Source organism: Drosophila albomicans, chromosome 3 (genome assembly GCF_009650485.2).
Source record: "Drosophila albomicans strain 15112-1751.03 chromosome 3, ASM965048v2, whole genome shotgun sequence".
Taxonomy (NCBI): Eukaryota; Metazoa; Arthropoda; class Insecta; order Diptera; family Drosophilidae; genus Drosophila; species Drosophila albomicans.
In genome coordinates this window covers 36,266,156-36,282,035 of record NC_047629.2, presented here as the reverse complement: position 1 = coordinate 36,282,035, position 15,880 = coordinate 36,266,156, and the positions used below count along the sequence as shown (strand labels likewise).

The window sequence follows — 15,880 nt, the reverse complement described above, 5'->3', positions numbered from 1 at the left end:
CAATAATAAACTGCATGCTGTTTAATATTTTTAAATTTGAGCAAAATAATAAAAGCAGAACAAAACATGCCACAAAAACTTAAGAAGCATAGTTGTAAAATATTAAACAATATATAAACTGCAATTTAAACTAAAATAAAATCAACAAGAAATACATGCGATTTCCGTGGACTTTGGATAAAAATCTACAACTTGTTATACTTTATTTTTGACACTGTCTTTTATTTTTAGTATAGGGTTCGAGTCTTCGATAAGTAGTGGTTAAAAAACATGTTATGGGTTGTGTCTCAGCTTAATAAAATTATTGATCATGTATTAAGCTGAAACACAACCCAAATGTTTTTCAATGAACTTCATTCTGTAAATCAGCTCAAGGAATTCCATAACAAATTGGTGTTTATAATATTTATTGAATATTTGTGTCAGTTTTTTGCTTTTTCAAACTTGGCTATAAAGAATCCCACCGTGTCCAAGTCGTCCGAACGATTCTCTGCGCTTGGACCAAAGCGCTGCAACATCTGACATTGGTCATCATCCAGTTCCGCCAGTTGCAAACCCGGTGCACCCAACTTGGGCTGCGCATCCACCAAACGTATCTGTGGAAATTTGCGTAACGCCCACGCCACCAGTTGCTCGCACTCCGCCTCGGTGACGGTGCAAGTGCTGTAGACGAGCACGCCGCCAGGACGCAATAGTGACACTGCCTGCGCCAGCAGATTGCGCTGCACATGCGGATAGGATTGGAGCACTTTGGCCTGCTTGATGCTGCAGCTGAGCTGCGGTCGATTGCCCAATCCGCTGCATGGCGCATCCAACAGAATACGATCGAAACTTTCAGCAGCAAATGGCGGTCCCGTTGAGCACTCCTCGCCAAGCTCATTCAATGCCTTGGTGGCATCGAAATGATATGCTTCAATACAGCGATAGTTGGCTAGCTTGGATTGCATGCCACGCACACGACTCGCCGAGTTATCCAACGCCACAACGCGACCTACATCGCCCATCAGCTCGGCAATGTGCGTGGTTTTGTTGCCCGGTGCTGCACACATGTCCAACACGGATTCCCCAGGCTGTGGTCCAAGCACACGCACGCACACAATGGACGGCAAGTTCTGGAGTAGGGCATCCGCATCACTGAGATCTCCAAGTGTGGGTACGCCACTTACATTCGTCTCCATGTGCACGGCAATCCCAGAGGCCGACTCCTTGTTGTTGTTGTACAGTTGATGACGTTGCATGAGCACACGACCCACGCCAAGAAAGATTTTCTCATCGCTGACATAGCGCGTCGCAGTGCCCCGCTTACACTTGCCAGCTAAGTCCGCAAACACGTTGACCAGCTCTTGCAGCTGGGTGCCTGTCTCCATGGCCAGGACGCCGGGTGCAAAGATATGAGCGCCGCGCAACAAGGCTGCTCCGCAGCTGGTATCCACAATCAGCTGCCGGAGGGCATCGTCATATTGTGCGTCCGCTGGGGCGTCAAGTGGTGCAATGCAAAGCATTTCCGGCAACTCATGGAGTCCATAAACGCGCGGTGCTTGATGTCCATAGCGTTGCTTCAATTGCTCCTGGAGTTTGGCTTTGTAATCGATGACACTGGTGCGCAGAGTATTAACACGATAGGTTGTGATCCTTGGAGTTTGGCAAAGCCACGATAGCAATTGCGGCAAAGCGGCAGTCTAGAAATTAATTGCAAGTTTTAAAACAATTGTTGCGCCACGTGAGTTATCGATCGAAGTCAACTGCCACCCAGAGTTATCGAATTGTGTATGTATGTAGCTTATTTGGAGTGTTCTTTTTGTAAATCGGTTTGTTTACTCACGTGCACTTTTAGGATTTCATTTTCCAGCTGCAATCCCTTGCCCAAAAACGGCGATTTCGGATAAAACATTTATTGTGTCCACCAATTCGATGGAAGTACCTGTCGGTCAGTGTGTTTACTTTGTAATACATTTTAAAGAGCTGGTTACTCCTCATGTGGTATTTTGTTAATTTTAAAAAACCAATGAAAAAGGCCCGAGATTTTAAATAGCTTATTATTTCGGGCAAATCTTTACTTTCTGCTAATAATCAGATTTTCGTCAATATGTAGTCAACTTCGGATAAAAAGTAAAACAGAAAATGAAAGACAGCATTTTTTTATACTAATTTGCATCTGTAAAAATACCATAAATTTATTTGATGTGCTTCATTCGTCTTAGACCGAATTACATATATATCACTGTGCATGTTGGATTACCAAAATTTTAATTTTTTTCAAAAACTCTTCATGTATTGTTAACGTTTGCTATTAGAACATTATTTAAGATTTTGGTATACTTTGAAATAAATGTTGTGGTCACGCTGTTGTCAATCTTGCGAACTCACCACACCGGCCTCGCTTGTGGACAAGACGTGGCAGCATATGAGAGTGCCGCATGAGAAATCACCACGAGACGCTATAGTCGATCTGCTCTACCACACGGGTACGCTTTACGTTGAGAATACGTTCAGCGTTGGTGAGTTTGCAGTTTTTTCAACGGCAAGTGTATTCTCGGTCAAGTTTTATTTCGCTCTGTGATTTTTTGACATTTCCAAGCAGAAATTTCTAAAATTTCTGCTCAAATTGGTGCGCATTTGATTCAATAATTTGGTGCGTATGAGTTTTCAATCATGTTTTAGGTGTCCGCATTGCAAATCCAATGTATTTTCACTAAAAGCTGTTAGCGTTTTTTATCATTTGGGTATGTGAAAATGCTGCCGCAGCAATGTGGGTGATGTTGGTGTATTGGTGTAGAAATTTTGACTCACACGCACACATACAACTATCGAGAGGCAAACTGCCGATGAGTGCACGAAAATCGTAACAATCGTCTGCAATAAAACGCAAATAAACCCAATTTCACAAAAAAAATCAAACAAAGCATAAACATATTAATAATGAGCGGAAATTGCTATGAAAATGTTGAATTATATAAGAAATGTTTTGCGTCTCATATCAATCAAGTGCAATCGATAGGTCGCACTCACGTGCATATCGATTCATGCTATCGTAGACAACTCTGTCATCGCCAACATTGTACATTCTTCTTTCGCCGTCGGTTTGGCAGCAAAAAATTTTATCAAAGGAAAATTTACAAAAAAGCTGCAGAGAAAACGGTAAATAATCGGTACAAAGTGCAATAGGTCAAAACATAATCTTCAGCTAATCTTCGAAAGTGTACAAATATCATTATTTCAATGTTTAATTAACAAAACACGACAGCCGCTGTTTGACGAACGCAAAAAGAAGAAACGAAAAAAAAGCATACGTCGCCGTCATCATTTCTTGGTACTCATACAAAGGCAGTCACATATACAGGCACACATACTTGATTAAATTGCATAGGGCTGCCTAATGTGTGCGTGGACAATTTGTGTGTGTGTGCATCAATAATTACTCGTGCAAACAAAGAAAATTCCGAAAATTTTACAATTTTCTACAGTAACAACAATTTCTATCTTTACTTTGTATTTGTGCATTTAAATCGCCGCAAGTGACGAGTATTTAACACAAGTACCTTAGGCAACCCTAAACTCGCTTTACTTGTGTGTGTGTGTATATTGTGAGTGTGGTGTGTTTGTAATTGTAGACGTGTGTGTGTAGGGTGTTGCTGCGGCGGCATAAAAAAAAGTTGCTACGTGTAGTTTTCATTTTCTTTGCACATTGTATTTTAAATGAAATGTGACTGCGTTTTCTGCACGTTTTTCGCGTTGCAAATTGTAAATAGCGTGTGTTGTATTTTAGTTTATATATTTGGTTTTGGTCTGCAGCACTTTAATTAAAGTCTATAATCGTCTGGTCTGTTTGTTATTGGCTTTGGAGAAATTACTTCGCTTCCCTAAAGCGCTGCTCAATTAAACATTCAATTGAATTGCACACTATAGCGGATACATGTAAGCATGGCTGTGTGTGTTTTCTACGCTCTCACACAGACACGCACACACATACGCACACTAGTTAAAGCCGCCTTAGACTTTGCCGCCGCTGTTCGCTGCTGAGTCACCAAAGATTTTTGTGAGCGAGTCATTTATGTATTTGGCTTTTGCATTATTTGAACAGATAAATCGCAAAAATATTTTTCACATGCACGTTTTTGTCCAACAACAACAACAAAATAAATCAATATCTTATCAGTTGTGTCAGCTTCGTCGTCGACGTCAGCGTCTGCGTTGGCAGCGAATTAAAATTCCCCAAATTAAAGCTATTTTTGACAGCAACCAAAGAGTTCTTCACTATGCTTTGTTTCTATATTTTTCTTTTTGAGCCTTCTTGAACTTGTGACGCTCTTGTCATTGAACTTTCGCATAAAAAGCTTTCTTCACTTTCTCGCTGAAATATAACTTGTGTGTGGCAGACAACATACATATAACATCCCAAACATACTTGTATTTTTAAGCATTTTAATTGCCAAAACCCCATTTTGGCCATAATTTCATGATTTCGCTGCTGGATTTCCGGTTTAGTTGTTGTGTTGTGTTTACTCATCGTTCCCATTGTTGAAGACACACATTCAACACGTCAGCTTAACAATCGATGTTGTTGATGTTGCGCTGCAATTTGATTAGCACAGTGTGCAATTAACCATCGAAACCTAAACAACATTCGACTGAAACTTCAGATAGACATATATATTTGTAACTCAAGTCGTAAGTCGATGGGAGGGTTGTTTTCTCCATATGCCAACAGCAGTTGATCAAATGAATTAATTAAGCCGAAATAAGAATAACATTTTAATTACTTTTCTTTTTATCTATTTGCAGTTTCATCACGTTGTGCAAGCAAACAAATTCAACAGGAGTTGCATATTAACAGCAGTTGCAACTCGGATTTGAACTTGTTTTTTGAATAATTCCAGCAAGGCAAACTGAAGCAGTAGTTTAAACATATTTAGAAATCCCCTCCACACATTGTAAGACAAGCAGGACAACAACAACAGCAACAACATGGGAAATGTATTCGCGAATCTATTCAAAGGCCTCTTCGGTAAAAAGGAAATGAGAATATTGATGGTCGGTTTGGATGCCGCTGGTAAAACCACAATTCTGTACAAACTCAAATTAGGCGAAATTGTTACAACGATACCTACCATTGGTAAGTGTCTAACTTGTATATATGCCTTTTGATTTCGATTAATTATCAATTATACCATTTATAGGTTTCAATGTGGAGACTGTAGAATACAAGAATATTAGCTTTACAGTGTGGGATGTGGGCGGCCAAGACAAAATTCGTCCATTGTGGAGGCATTACTTCCAGAATACACAAGTACGTTGAAGAATAATTGAATAGTTGATTCCTATTCCTAGATGATGTTAACAACTTGTAATGATTACTACTATGATTAGTCAAAGTTTATTTTGTTTCAAGACGGGACTGATATCACATAATTTGTGCCCCCATCTTGTATAATCTGTAATTTAGCCGCGATTAACATGTGCTTATCTTTTGTCTACCCACACACAAACAGGGTCTTATCTTCGTCGTTGATAGCAATGACAGAGAGCGTATCGGTGAGGCGAGAGAGGAATTGATGCGCATGCTGGCCGAGGATGAGCTTAGAGATGCAGTCTTACTAATATTCGCCAACAAACAGGTAAATTGACTTCATTAACCATTCATGTTAATATTTGATATTAAATCCGGTTTTATGTGAACTTGATTCAATATTTAATCATTGCGAACGCTTTTAATGTTGATGTCAGCATTCCAAAAACTGATTGCACAACATATACAATAGTGATAAGAAAACAAAACGTAAAAGTTGTAGCGATAAGGAGAGCCTTCGCAATGCACTCTCACTAATTAATTGCGATTGTATACAATTTACTAATTCTTGTATTTCATTTATATTCATTCGCTTTCTAGGATCTGCCAAATGCAATGAATGCGGCCGAAATCACCGATAAGCTTGGCTTGCACTCACTCAGAAACCGCAACTGGTATATTCAGGCGACGTGTGCAACTAGCGGCGATGGACTCTACGAGGGACTTGACTGGTTGTCCAATCAGCTGAAGAATGCTAATCGCTAAATAAACTAAACCACACCACAACAATAACAGCAAAAAAGCAACCACAACAACAACAAAATAATTATACACTAACTTTGATTTCAAAAGCAAAGCAGCAAAAAGAAAACCTTCAACAGCAGACATAATATAAAAACATCTTCATATATGTATGTGGGAAATACATTCAACAACAACAAGATCAATCAACTACTTTGAGCGAACTGAGGGTTCTGTGCATTTTCCATTTTCCAGCTATATTAAAAAACACGCAAAGGCCGCCGCGCATAATTGAAATTTGTTTAAGAATCGTGCATACACCGCAAGCAAAAACATAAGAAAAACAAAAGATAAAAGCAAAACACAATTTTTCAAAGCAGCATATAAAAGAGAACGCTATGATTTAATTTAAATTAATATATATATAATTATTGGATGTTTAAAATGCAACAAAAAAAGATTATAAAGAGAACCCAACAATCACCACAACAACAAAAGAGAAAAGATAAAAAACAACAAGTATATATGGTATAAAATTGTCTTTTTAAGTTATTTTTGCCCTACCCCCTCATCAATATATATTTCTTTTTAATTTTATAAATATAAAGGTAATAATAATGAGAAAAACAAAACTGTAATTGTAATTGCTCTTTAAAAACAAAAATACAAGAAAAAACCAATTAAAATTTTCGTTTGTGTCCGTCGCTTGGCAGCAAAGCAAGTAACAAACATGAAACACAACACATACATAAAAACAAAACTATATGAAAACGGAACGTACTATTTATAAAAGTAATTCTAAATAAAATTTAAATAAACAAAACTTGCTGATCAACTTTTGATACACGACAAGCAATAAGCGAATATCTATTTTACATTTCAAACTGCCGGTGTTATCGAACAAATGGGAACGGGAGCGATAACATTTGAAAGTGCAACTCTGGTCACATATTTTAACCGTAGTGGGGGAATTTTGCAGAGTATTTCGGAATTGCATTAAATATAATTTACTTAAAACCGAGGGAAAGAGAAATGATAAAATATATATGAATGAGATGAAGGTATTCCATAAATAAATGAGTATTCATGAAATTGGTATATTTTTTCATATTGTATTTTAAAAATTAGAAAACGGTCACACTACGCCGGGAGAAGGGTTGCTGTAACCGATAACGATAACAAGAAACTTGTACATCTGCTGGTGCCAATTTATAAGTAATTTTTCAATTAAACTAACACAGAAATAGCTTAAAAAACTCATTGAAAATGTCAGCTAAGCAGAACTCTAAGAAATCTAAATGGGCACTCGACTTTAATGTGAGGTAAGCGCAAAAATCCAACAACCTTTGTTTACGGCATTTGGGGCTCAAAGTTTTCTTTCCTTCGTGTGATGCAGCAAAAATGCAGATATGCCTTCACCACCTGGCTACAATCCCACAGCGCTGGTGAATCAAACTGAAGTGGTGCGTGATCAGCGTTTGGTTATCAAGAAATCTTGGGATCTTGCCTTGGGACCGCTAAAACAGGTGAGTGCTGTGCAAATACATATTGCTATTGGGCCACGTTAACCTATATATGTACATATATTTATCTGATTTCCAGATACCGATGAATCTGTTCATCATGTACATGTCTGGCAACTCGATTTCAATCTTCCCGATTATGATGGTGGGCATGATGTTAATCCGCCCTATTAAGGCCATCTTCACCACACAAGTCACTTCAAAAATGGCCGAAGGTGCCCAAGGCACTGGACAGCGTATCGTCTATATTTTGGGTAACCTGGCTAATGTCGCCTTGGCCTTGTACAAGTGTCATAGCATGGGACTGTTACCAACGCATGCCTCTGATTGGTTGGCGTTTGTGCAGCCGCAAACACGTTTAGAATATTATGGTGGAGGTGTTTCATTTATTTAGAGTTATTTGTAAATTGCATTTAATTTTGCTTTATTTGTTCATTAGATAAAATTTGTTTAAACACAGCATCAACTAAAGTATAAAATATAATATTGTCCTTCGAGCCCGATCTGGCAATTAATCATCCAATATCTTCTTGGCTTCCTTCTTGATATCCTTAACAATTTGATCGACTGGCGTGCTGTAAGATACGTTACACATTTATTTTAGTGGTTTTGTCAACCGTTGTAATAATATAATGATGGTTAGTCCTATAATTAAATGAGTTTAGTTTAAGAAAACCTGGTATTGTTAAATGTAATGGCATAAAATTTATTTTAGCGCTATTGTGCTTTCAATTACATTTGGAAGAGATTAAAATAAGCCGCTTGGTGGATTTGTTGATGATGAGTATGGAAATAGCAACGATTCAGAGATTATTTTTTCTCATTTACTTTTTCTTGCCATCGACTAGCTCGCGAAATTTTTCATTCATACGTTCCACCACTTTTTGGGGATTGTCGACACGAGGGACCTATAATATCGAAAACAAAAATTATTAATTAAATTCTGGAGTATTATTTGAATAGTTACCTCATAGTTCTGCGACACGTAAATGCCGGTATAAACACCGGCCCCAAAAGTCAACTGTAAAATACAAATAATTGTAGTTAAAAAAACCATTAATTATGTTCACGCCTTAGATTAAAGACCGTTGAAAAAAATAAAACGCGACCACCGGTCCAAAAAGGTTTTGGCGGACAGGGTGGCAAGGATTCATACGACTGTTGGCAGCCACAGGATGAAGATTGGCTGCGCCTCATTAAGTGCTGCATTCCCAGTCCAAGCAGCTTCATTTTTAACTAAATATAATTTGATAACGAATATTTTCTTTGCCGAAAAAAAAAACTGAACAAATCGAAATGTCAAAACAACACAAGCTAATGCTATATAGGCTGACATTTTTGATTTGAATCTTGTTCTTTGTTCTATCTCACAAAATCTGTGATAGTCACTTGGGTCGAACATTGCCTAAGAGTCCTGTAGCAATTCACTAACTATATCACAAGATCCTGCGGGATCGTTTCATCATCAATAATCGGTATATCGATAACATTTCTGAATAACGCTAACGGCATACCACAAACAATTGTATATCTTTGAAATACATATATATATATATATATATGTAAATACATATTTTGTAGGTGTTATTTATTTTATGGACTTTCGACTTTGCGGTCAAGGACACTGAGAGGAGCAATGCCCCTTTCTCATCCATATTATATTATTCACAAAGCGAATTTAGCAATTTATATAATATAATATTAAAAATTTGCTTTAAATATTGCTTATGGTAATTCTTTGTCACAAGATAACAACAAACAAAAAGCATTAAATCATCACCAGAAAAAGCATTGCTGTTTGTGATAATCGCGTTTAAATTGCGCACCTGCTGCAGCGTTATTGCAGCATTCTACAAATGTATTTCACAAACATATAATGAAGTTTCTGCACATTACGATACTTACTAAAAACTTAAACATTGTCCAAATATTAAAATTTCCGTTTTCACCCGCACGCGCCAGTGTGAGAACCAAAACAACAACTGCGTCAAATGAAGAACAACTCTGCCAAAATCGAACGGACGCCGCCGTGAGAGCGTAGCTGGCGTCTATGTGTGTAAATGTGAGTGTATAGGTGTGCGAATGAGTTCGACTGAGAACAGACTTCAAACAGCTGGCACACTCTGTTCTCTCTCTTTGTTTGCTCTCTTTTTTTGGTTTGTTGTTGTTTTTATTTTGCTGTATTATCTAATCACAAGCGAAAGCCAATTAACTGCACTCTTCACTAGTTAAACAACACAATTATATTTGTAAAACAGTGTAATTCACAAAAACTATCTTGTTGAACACGTAAAAGAATTAAAAACAATTTTAAGTTGCTTAAAAATGCAAAAGGCAAGACGTTTTAGGCAGCGCGACGATCGAACAACGTGTAAAAATGTGGTCTCTACGAAGATCAACGCATAATATGTAAAGTAGCCCAAAATAAAAACATGTTAGTTGTTGTTGTGTGCCCAATACATAAATTCGATAGAAGCTTTACCAATAAACTTTCTCTTTTTATCATTGTTTATCTGTTGGCTTTTGAATTGGCGCCCAAATCAATGCACCTGTTGTGCCACACTGTCAACACTCGCACACCTTGTGTGTTTTGCAACACTATGTTGCTGTAGAATTTCTGATTTCATTTGGTTTCATTTTAATTTTACGTTTTGTGTTTATTAACAACATTTTAAACAAATAGCACATTTTACATTCTTGCACACATAAACAAAGTAAAATTTTCGTTGTATCTAAACTAGCTTAAACTAAATCGAAGTAGGGTAATTTACTCCAAAATTGCAGGTCTCGTCTTCAGGTAAACGAATGCCACAATCTGAATGTAAAGAAAATTAGTAAATTTTGAATTTTTTGTTAAATTGTAAGTCGGCTTACTATTATGGCAATGACGCCCAGCGCCGGCAAAACAATTGTGCCCATTTTCGCCTGAATTTCCGCGTTTTCCAATTTGCGCTCCTTTTTTTGTTTGCGCGTTTCCTTAACCTTTCCCTTCAATTGACGCATTTTCTGCAATGATTTTGTGTACTTTTCATTAATTTCTCCATATGCATACTTTTTCTTTAACTGCCAACTTACGTTTATTGGGTTATAGGTCGCGGAGTGCTGACGTGTAGAGTTCTAGATGCGTGCGTGGTGTGTATAATTAGTATATGCAAAGAGCGATGCTTTGGTAGCGAATGTTTAGTTCAGTCGCTGTTGCTGTTGCTGGTACCGCCGCCTGCTTTTGTCAACAAGTAGTTTCTGGATTGTTTTCAATACTCCGTCTTCGCTTGTTCTCGCTCACTCTCACTCACACACATACACGCCACTCTTTAAGAAGAAAGTCGTGTGTGCAGGTGGTTGTTGTTGTTATTTTGCTTGTTGCCACAGCTGTGTGCCTTGAAAGCACACATCAGAGAAGGTTACGTGAGGGGACAAACAAGAGAGAGCCAATTATTTAACTTATTATTGTGGATATACAATGATGTGCTTAATCATGAATCGCATTGCTGATATATTATTATTTATTTATTTTGTAGTTTAATATCCAAATGTGTTTATTCATTGTGTGCTCTAGAATTCATTACGTCACAATTGCACTGTCGTGCCGAGTGCAAGTGAGAGCTCGCATGTGCACCTGAACTGTGTTGCCAGACCGTTTAAAAAAGTTGCAGGCAGTGCTGGTAAATGGCGTTGGGCGCGCTTTTCGAACAGCCAAAGTTGATTGCTTAATATTGAGAAGCTTAATTATATAAAATGCGATTATTCAACTCTTTAATTTAATCTATCCTTTATTTATATTGTACTTTTTCTCATGTACTTGAAATTTTCTTTATACACGCTGCGACTTATTTTGCTAACAGCATAAACTGGCTAATATTAAAGTTGCCCGTAGCTTAAAGTATTTTTGCCCACATGTTGCCATATTGCCTTTCGGCTCGTTCGCAGTGATGTGTTTTGTGCATTTCTTTCTAACCCATATTTCTTTCACAATTTGCTCGCCGTTTTGCTAAGCTCTGTTGGCATGGCTCCAAGAGGCAGTGAACCAGATATGCCCACTAACTGTTGCACCTTCACCTTTAAATGCGATTTTGAAAATGTATGAGCAGTTCCAAATGGGCTTACGCTGCACGAAGAGTTGTCACTGCTTTGCTTGGGTTTCCTATGCGTTGGCCTCACCTACAGCTCCTACCTACCTCCCTCCTTCTCTGCTCCCTGCTGCTAATCGGCAGTGAAGCTCATTAAAAGCCATGGCTCATGGCTCAATCTGCGCGCATTGTGCTTGCTCCTCGCTTACGCTAATTGACAGCATTCCTCATGGTCGCTGTTGTTGTTGCAGTTGCAGTTGCAGTTCTTGGCCGCAAGCCGTGTTGCAAAGGAAAATGAAGCAATAATAATGCAAAATGCCGCTTGAAAACCGTTGCAAATCATTTGAGAGACGCACGCCCAAGTTTGTGCATCGGTAATGAAGCATTCGCCCCGTTGACCAACGGCCAAACATTTTGGCATCTCTAAGTTCGTCCATTACCATAAATGGCAACCCGATCAATTTGGACACGGATTATTGGCAACTATTTAGTCGGCCAGACACACAGACAGACAGACTGACAGACAAACTGACTGAAAGCCTGGCCAGTCAGACGTCAGGCGGCTGGGCTCTAAAATGGCCCAAAGCTGCCACTTGTCCGAGTCGTCAGGCTGCCGTAAATTGAGCTTTGAATTCGTCCACTCTCTCCCTCCTTTCCTCAGTTCGCTTCACTCGCTTCACCCGCCGCCTGCTGATTTTGGCCTCAATGTGTATGGAGCATGTCGAAAATGCATGTTTCCTGATCGCAACTCAGGCTCAATCTGAAGTCTGAACGCGCTCTGGCTTCTAGTTCTGCTTAACGCTAAAACATGACTTTCCGACTTGTTCGTTAGTCGACACTAGCGATGATCGCGTGACACGAACGAAGCAACGAGAACTTAACCAACAATTATTAAGGAAAAATTTATTAAGGGAATAAAAATATTTTCTTTAATAAATATTCTTAAAGTTAAAATTTTATTCACATATTTCATATTATTTTTAAATTTGTAAAATATATAATAAATAAAACTATTAAAATAAAGTAAATTACCATGTAAATAAAGAGAATATTCTTTATACACGGTAGAAGCGTATTATAAAATTTTTATAAGTATTCCAAAAATTATATGTGCTTTCCATAATAATAATAATATCTATATATATAATATCGTAAATTAAAAAACATAATTGAATAATAAAATAATATTATTTGCTACTTTAAAAAGTATCTATACTTACTTAAGAAATATTTGTTTAACATTTTAAGTTTTGACCACCTTTTTTAATCTGAATGCTCAAAACAGAATATTGTAGAAATTCGATAAAAAATATTCTTCTAAACAATAAAAATGCTGTAATTTCTAATTTTTAAAAAATTGTAATACTGAAAGCTGAAAGGATACTAAAATATTTTCAACAATTCTACAAAATCAATAATCAATTCGAAAACAGAATGCAATGACTAAATTCAATACTTTTCAAGTTCTTTCAAATAAAAATGCACTTAACCGATAGTATCGCCAACAGAGAAATTCCCTTCTGTGCCATCACTAGCTACAGCTCAGCTTGTGCTGTAAGCCAGGTTAACCAGCTAGCCAACTTTGTTGGTTGGCCGTTGATTGGCCACACATTGTCCAATTGTCCGACTGTCTAGATTTTTAGACTGACTCCAAGTTGGAGCTGGAGTTCGAGTTGAATCTCTCTCGACTCCTTTTAGTGACTTAGCTAAACTCCTTATTTTGATTGCCAAGTCGTAAAATGATGGATTACCGAGTTGGGATTTATTTCTTGTTACGGTCATAATAGATTATCTTTGCTCACTCATTGTCAGAACGTTTTCAAGCCTTCTTTCCGCTTTCGACAAATGCTCGTTAGGCCTTACCTACTGTTTTCCATTTGTCCCGTCTGAGGATGCGAGGGATGCAGGGATGCGAAGATCGCAGGGATGCAAGAATTCTTGATGATGTTGCAGCTTAATCACAGCTTGAGCGCAGGGAGAGGAAAGGGGATCAGGTCGTAACTATGTTAAGCATATGATTAAGTCGATTAAAAATAATGAGAAATGCAATAACTTTAAGCTTGTTGTAACTAACCGAATCATTTAATGAACTGCAACAGACTACAACACTCCATAGTATATAATAATATTTATACTGCGTGCGTTTATGTTTTAACTATAGATTATTAATTTTGTAGGGAATGATAATAGTGTAAAACTTGAATGTGGTATTCTATGAAGGTTGAACATGAGGTTCTCTTTGTTGATTGTATTTTAGCTGACTTTTAAAATGGTAGATCGAATATCTTGTCGAAAGCTACTATTTATGTTATATGTGAAAAATGTAATTCAATATTAATACAGTCTTGTACAAAAAAGTAGCAGAAATCCCCTTATAAGAAACCTATCTTGATAATATTGGTTTATATAGAATTGGATAGATAGAATAGAACTTAAAATTATTTATAATTTTAAATTCAGATTTGCAATTTTCTTTTCAATCTAGAATAAAACAATCTTCATTCAAGATTTTAATCTTAAAATAAGATGTTTTTAATCGTAAAATGTCTATTGAGCATAAAAAAATTTCTTATGATTGTTTAAACCTACAAATTTTATTTAAAGATTGAAGAAGATTTCAAACTTGAAAAGAACAATCTTGATTTCAGATTGTTTCAACCTAAAAACCTTATTTCAAGATTGTTCTTTTTATGATGGAAAAAAATCTTAAATCAAGTATTTTTCATTCTATATTTTTCTCTCTTTGTAGATGTTGAATGAACATCATCTTATCGTATATGTCCGATCGAAAATTTAGCATTATTTGATTACAATATTATTAAATTTGATAAATTTGAAGTGTGTTTATAGGTTTGGTGTAGACTTGAGCAAAATTGAGCATTGGTATTCCTTTTAAATAATACACTTTAATAGACGAATATATATAAAACAGACAAAAATATTAATTATAATTTTAAACAATGTCAAAATTTAAAAAAAAATAATTGAAATGGGAAATAAAGCTCTAAGAAGTGAAATTATATAATTCTGCAACCGTAAAGTATAATCCATAAACTGGTTAAGGATTGTAATATTTCTGTATTCTATATAAAGTGTCAATTCTGATTCAGAATTTCTGAACCACTAAATCCTTATCCAAGTTGAAAGTAAACAGTGTTGTAAAATAAGAAAGTCTGCTTGTTTGGCATTAGTGTTAGGTATTTATTCGTTACAATTAGGTTAAGAAGTTGGGCATAGTTTGGGAAGTGCAGACATCGCTGGCATATACAGTATATATAGTATATATCTAGCCATAGTAGGCGGCATAGTATTGAGGAGCAGCGACGTAGGCAGCAGCAGCTGGGGCAGCTGGAGCTGCGGTGATCAGCTTGGCGAACGCCGTTGGCTGCACAAAGCTCACAGCGCCCGCTGGATAGTAGACAACGGAGGGCGGGGCAACGGGAATGGCGGGTGCGGGGGCAACGGGTGCAGGTGCTGGGGCAGCGGCAGCGGCCTTGGGCACTTCAACCTCCTCGGCAGCATCGTCGATGTCCTCTTGAGCCTCGCTGTTGGCCACCAAACGTGCAGGTTTGGCCTGCAGGCGAGCGGGGGCGGGAGCGGGAGCAGCTGGAGGAGCACTGTACAGTTGTTGCGGGGCTGCAGAGGGGGCGCCATAAGTGCGGGATGGCTGCTGCTGCTGTTGCTGCTGGCGACCTGGTTGGTAGTTGTAGCCCTGAGGCTGCTGCTGTTGTTGTTGTTGTTGTGGATAGCGACGTCGCTGCTGCACTTCCGCCTGGCAGAGGCAAAGGCCGCAGACGAGCAGGAGAAGGACCAAGGAGCTGCTGTTCATTGCGATGCTGTTTCCTATTTTGTGTAGTTACTAACGCCGACCAACTGACTGAATTGAATTCATGTTTAGCTGCGTTTTATATGCGGTCAAAGCTTTGCTGCTTAAGATGCCGCACGCGTTGTCTATTGGTCAAAAGCGTGGTGAGGGGGGCAGGTGGGGAAATCAAAACAAAATTGACATTGACCCCAAAACAAAAAAAAATAGAGAAGCGTAAAGCAATCCCCTCGCATTGCATTTGCATTCGCAGTTTTCGTTTTGTCAATTTGCTTGTAACCCAAATAATGCCACACACAACAATGCTCCAATTGTCTCCCCTCTCAGCTGCCCCCCATCATCATCAATATGCAGTCGATGTTCTAACAATTTTTTATTTCGACTCTTTTTGGCCCATTGCCCACGTGTCGCAGTCTGGGAGCATTCGCTGTTATTTTCA

The 15,880-nt window shown here is 37.9% G+C and overlaps 6 protein-coding genes across 9 annotated transcripts; 2 read left to right on the top strand and 4 right to left on the bottom strand.

Annotated features, from left to right (window-relative positions):
• Positions 1-368: 368 nt before the first annotated feature.
• Positions 369-1,946, bottom strand: LOC117568678 (tRNA (cytosine(72)-C(5))-methyltransferase NSUN6). Its single transcript, XM_034249482.2, has 2 exons — positions 1,823-1,946; positions 369-1,679 (listed from the first exon to the last, which is right to left on the bottom strand). Exons 1-2 carry the CDS (start codon positions 1,889-1,891, stop codon positions 423-425), a joined length of 1,326 nt encoding a protein of 441 aa, XP_034105373.1. The 5' UTR covers positions 1,892-1,946; the 3' UTR covers positions 369-422.
• A 552-nt stretch (positions 1,947-2,498) lies between these two features.
• Positions 2,499-6,851, top strand: LOC117568679 (ADP-ribosylation factor 1). Of its 2 annotated transcripts, none has more exons than XM_034249484.2 (5): positions 2,499-2,632; positions 4,783-5,113; positions 5,178-5,287; positions 5,490-5,615; positions 5,888-6,851. In XM_034249484.2, the coding sequence occupies exons 2-5, from the start codon at positions 4,966-4,968 to the stop codon at positions 6,050-6,052; spliced, it is 549 nt and encodes a 182-aa protein (XP_034105375.1). In that variant the 5' UTR covers positions 2,499-2,632; positions 4,783-4,965; the 3' UTR covers positions 6,053-6,851. The 2 variants fall into 2 exon arrangements, with proteins under 2 accessions (XP_034105375.1, XP_034105376.1); XM_034249485.2 differs by lacking the exon at positions 2,499-2,632 and adding an exon at positions 3,029-3,138.
• Positions 6,852-7,178: 327 nt separating this feature from the next.
• LOC117569989 (ER membrane protein complex subunit 4) lies at positions 7,179-8,816 on the top strand. The gene is made up of 3 exons (XM_034251369.2): positions 7,179-7,350; positions 7,425-7,554; positions 7,631-8,816. The coding sequence occupies exons 1-3, from the start codon at positions 7,295-7,297 to the stop codon at positions 7,943-7,945; spliced, it is 501 nt and encodes a 166-aa protein (XP_034107260.1). The 5' UTR covers positions 7,179-7,294; the 3' UTR covers positions 7,946-8,816.
• On the bottom strand, positions 7,959-9,899 carry LOC117569990 (uncharacterized). Of its 3 annotated transcripts, none has more exons than XR_007955097.1 (4): positions 8,638-8,781; positions 8,519-8,572; positions 8,288-8,459; positions 7,959-8,126 (listed from the first exon to the last, which is right to left on the bottom strand). XR_007955097.1 is itself a non-coding variant. In XM_034251371.2 (4 exons), the coding sequence occupies exons 1-4, from the start codon at positions 9,469-9,471 to the stop codon at positions 8,063-8,065; spliced, it is 213 nt and encodes a 70-aa protein (XP_034107262.1). In that variant the 5' UTR covers positions 9,472-9,899; the 3' UTR covers positions 7,959-8,062. The 3 variants fall into 3 exon arrangements, 2 of the variants coding, with proteins under 2 accessions (XP_034107262.1, XP_034107261.1); XM_034251371.2 differs by lacking the exon at positions 8,638-8,781 and adding an exon at positions 9,457-9,899 and having other exon boundaries at positions 8,380-8,459; XM_034251370.2 differs by having other exon boundaries at positions 8,380-8,459.
• A 315-nt stretch (positions 9,900-10,214) lies between these two features.
• On the bottom strand, positions 10,215-10,880 carry LOC117569992 (single-pass membrane and coiled-coil domain-containing protein 4 homolog). Its single transcript, XM_034251372.2, has 3 exons — positions 10,627-10,880; positions 10,426-10,557; positions 10,215-10,366 (listed from the first exon to the last, which is right to left on the bottom strand). The coding sequence occupies exons 2-3, from the start codon at positions 10,552-10,554 to the stop codon at positions 10,319-10,321; spliced, it is 177 nt and encodes a 58-aa protein (XP_034107263.1). The 5' UTR covers positions 10,555-10,557; positions 10,627-10,880; the 3' UTR covers positions 10,215-10,318.
• Positions 10,881-14,816: 3,936 nt separating this feature from the next.
• LOC117570339 (nematocyst expressed protein 3-like) lies at positions 14,817-15,476 on the bottom strand. The gene has a single exon (XM_034251894.2). It carries the CDS (start codon positions 15,445-15,447, stop codon positions 14,905-14,907), a length of 543 nt encoding a protein of 180 aa, XP_034107785.1. The 5' UTR covers positions 15,448-15,476; the 3' UTR covers positions 14,817-14,904.
• Positions 15,477-15,880: the final 404 nt, after the last annotated feature.

Coding starts and splice junctions, on each gene's coding strand:
- LOC117568678 (XM_034249482.2), bottom strand. CDS start 1,891: ATGTTTTATCCGAAATCGCCGTTTTTGGGCAAGGGATTGCAGCTGGAA. Junction 1,680..1,822: donor ATGAAATCCTAAAAGTGCAC/GTGAGTAAACAA, acceptor ATTAATTTCTAG/ACTGCCGCTTTGCCGCAATT.
- LOC117568679 (XM_034249484.2), top strand. CDS start 4,966: ATGGGAAATGTATTCGCGAATCTATTCAAAGGCCTCTTCGGTAAAAAG. Junction 5,114..5,177: donor TACAACGATACCTACCATTG/GTAAGTGTCTAA, acceptor TACCATTTATAG/GTTTCAATGTGGAGACTGTA. Junction 5,616..5,887: donor TAATATTCGCCAACAAACAG/GTAAATTGACTT, acceptor TTCGCTTTCTAG/GATCTGCCAAATGCAATGAA.
- LOC117569989 (XM_034251369.2), top strand. CDS start 7,295: ATGTCAGCTAAGCAGAACTCTAAGAAATCTAAATGGGCACTCGACTTT. Junction 7,351..7,424: donor GCACTCGACTTTAATGTGAG/GTAAGCGCAAAA, acceptor CGTGTGATGCAG/CAAAAATGCAGATATGCCTT. Junction 7,555..7,630: donor CCTTGGGACCGCTAAAACAG/GTGAGTGCTGTG, acceptor TCTGATTTCCAG/ATACCGATGAATCTGTTCAT.
- LOC117569990 (XM_034251370.2), bottom strand. CDS start 8,781: ATGAAGCTGCTTGGACTGGGAATGCAGCACTTAATGAGGCGCAGCCAA. Junction 8,573..8,637: donor GCGTTTTATTTTTTTCAACG/GTCTTTAATCTA, acceptor TGTATTTTACAG/TTGACTTTTGGGGCCGGTGT. Junction 8,460..8,518: donor ACGTGTCGCAGAACTATGAG/GTAACTATTCAA, acceptor TCGATATTATAG/GTCCCTCGTGTCGACAATCC.
- LOC117569992 (XM_034251372.2), bottom strand. CDS start 10,554: ATGCGTCAATTGAAGGGAAAGGTTAAGGAAACGCGCAAACAAAAAAAG. Junction 10,367..10,425: donor TGGGCGTCATTGCCATAATA/GTAAGCCGACTT, acceptor CTTTACATTCAG/ATTGTGGCATTCGTTTACCT.
- LOC117570339 (XM_034251894.2), bottom strand. CDS start 15,447: ATGAACAGCAGCTCCTTGGTCCTTCTCCTGCTCGTCTGCGGCCTTTGC.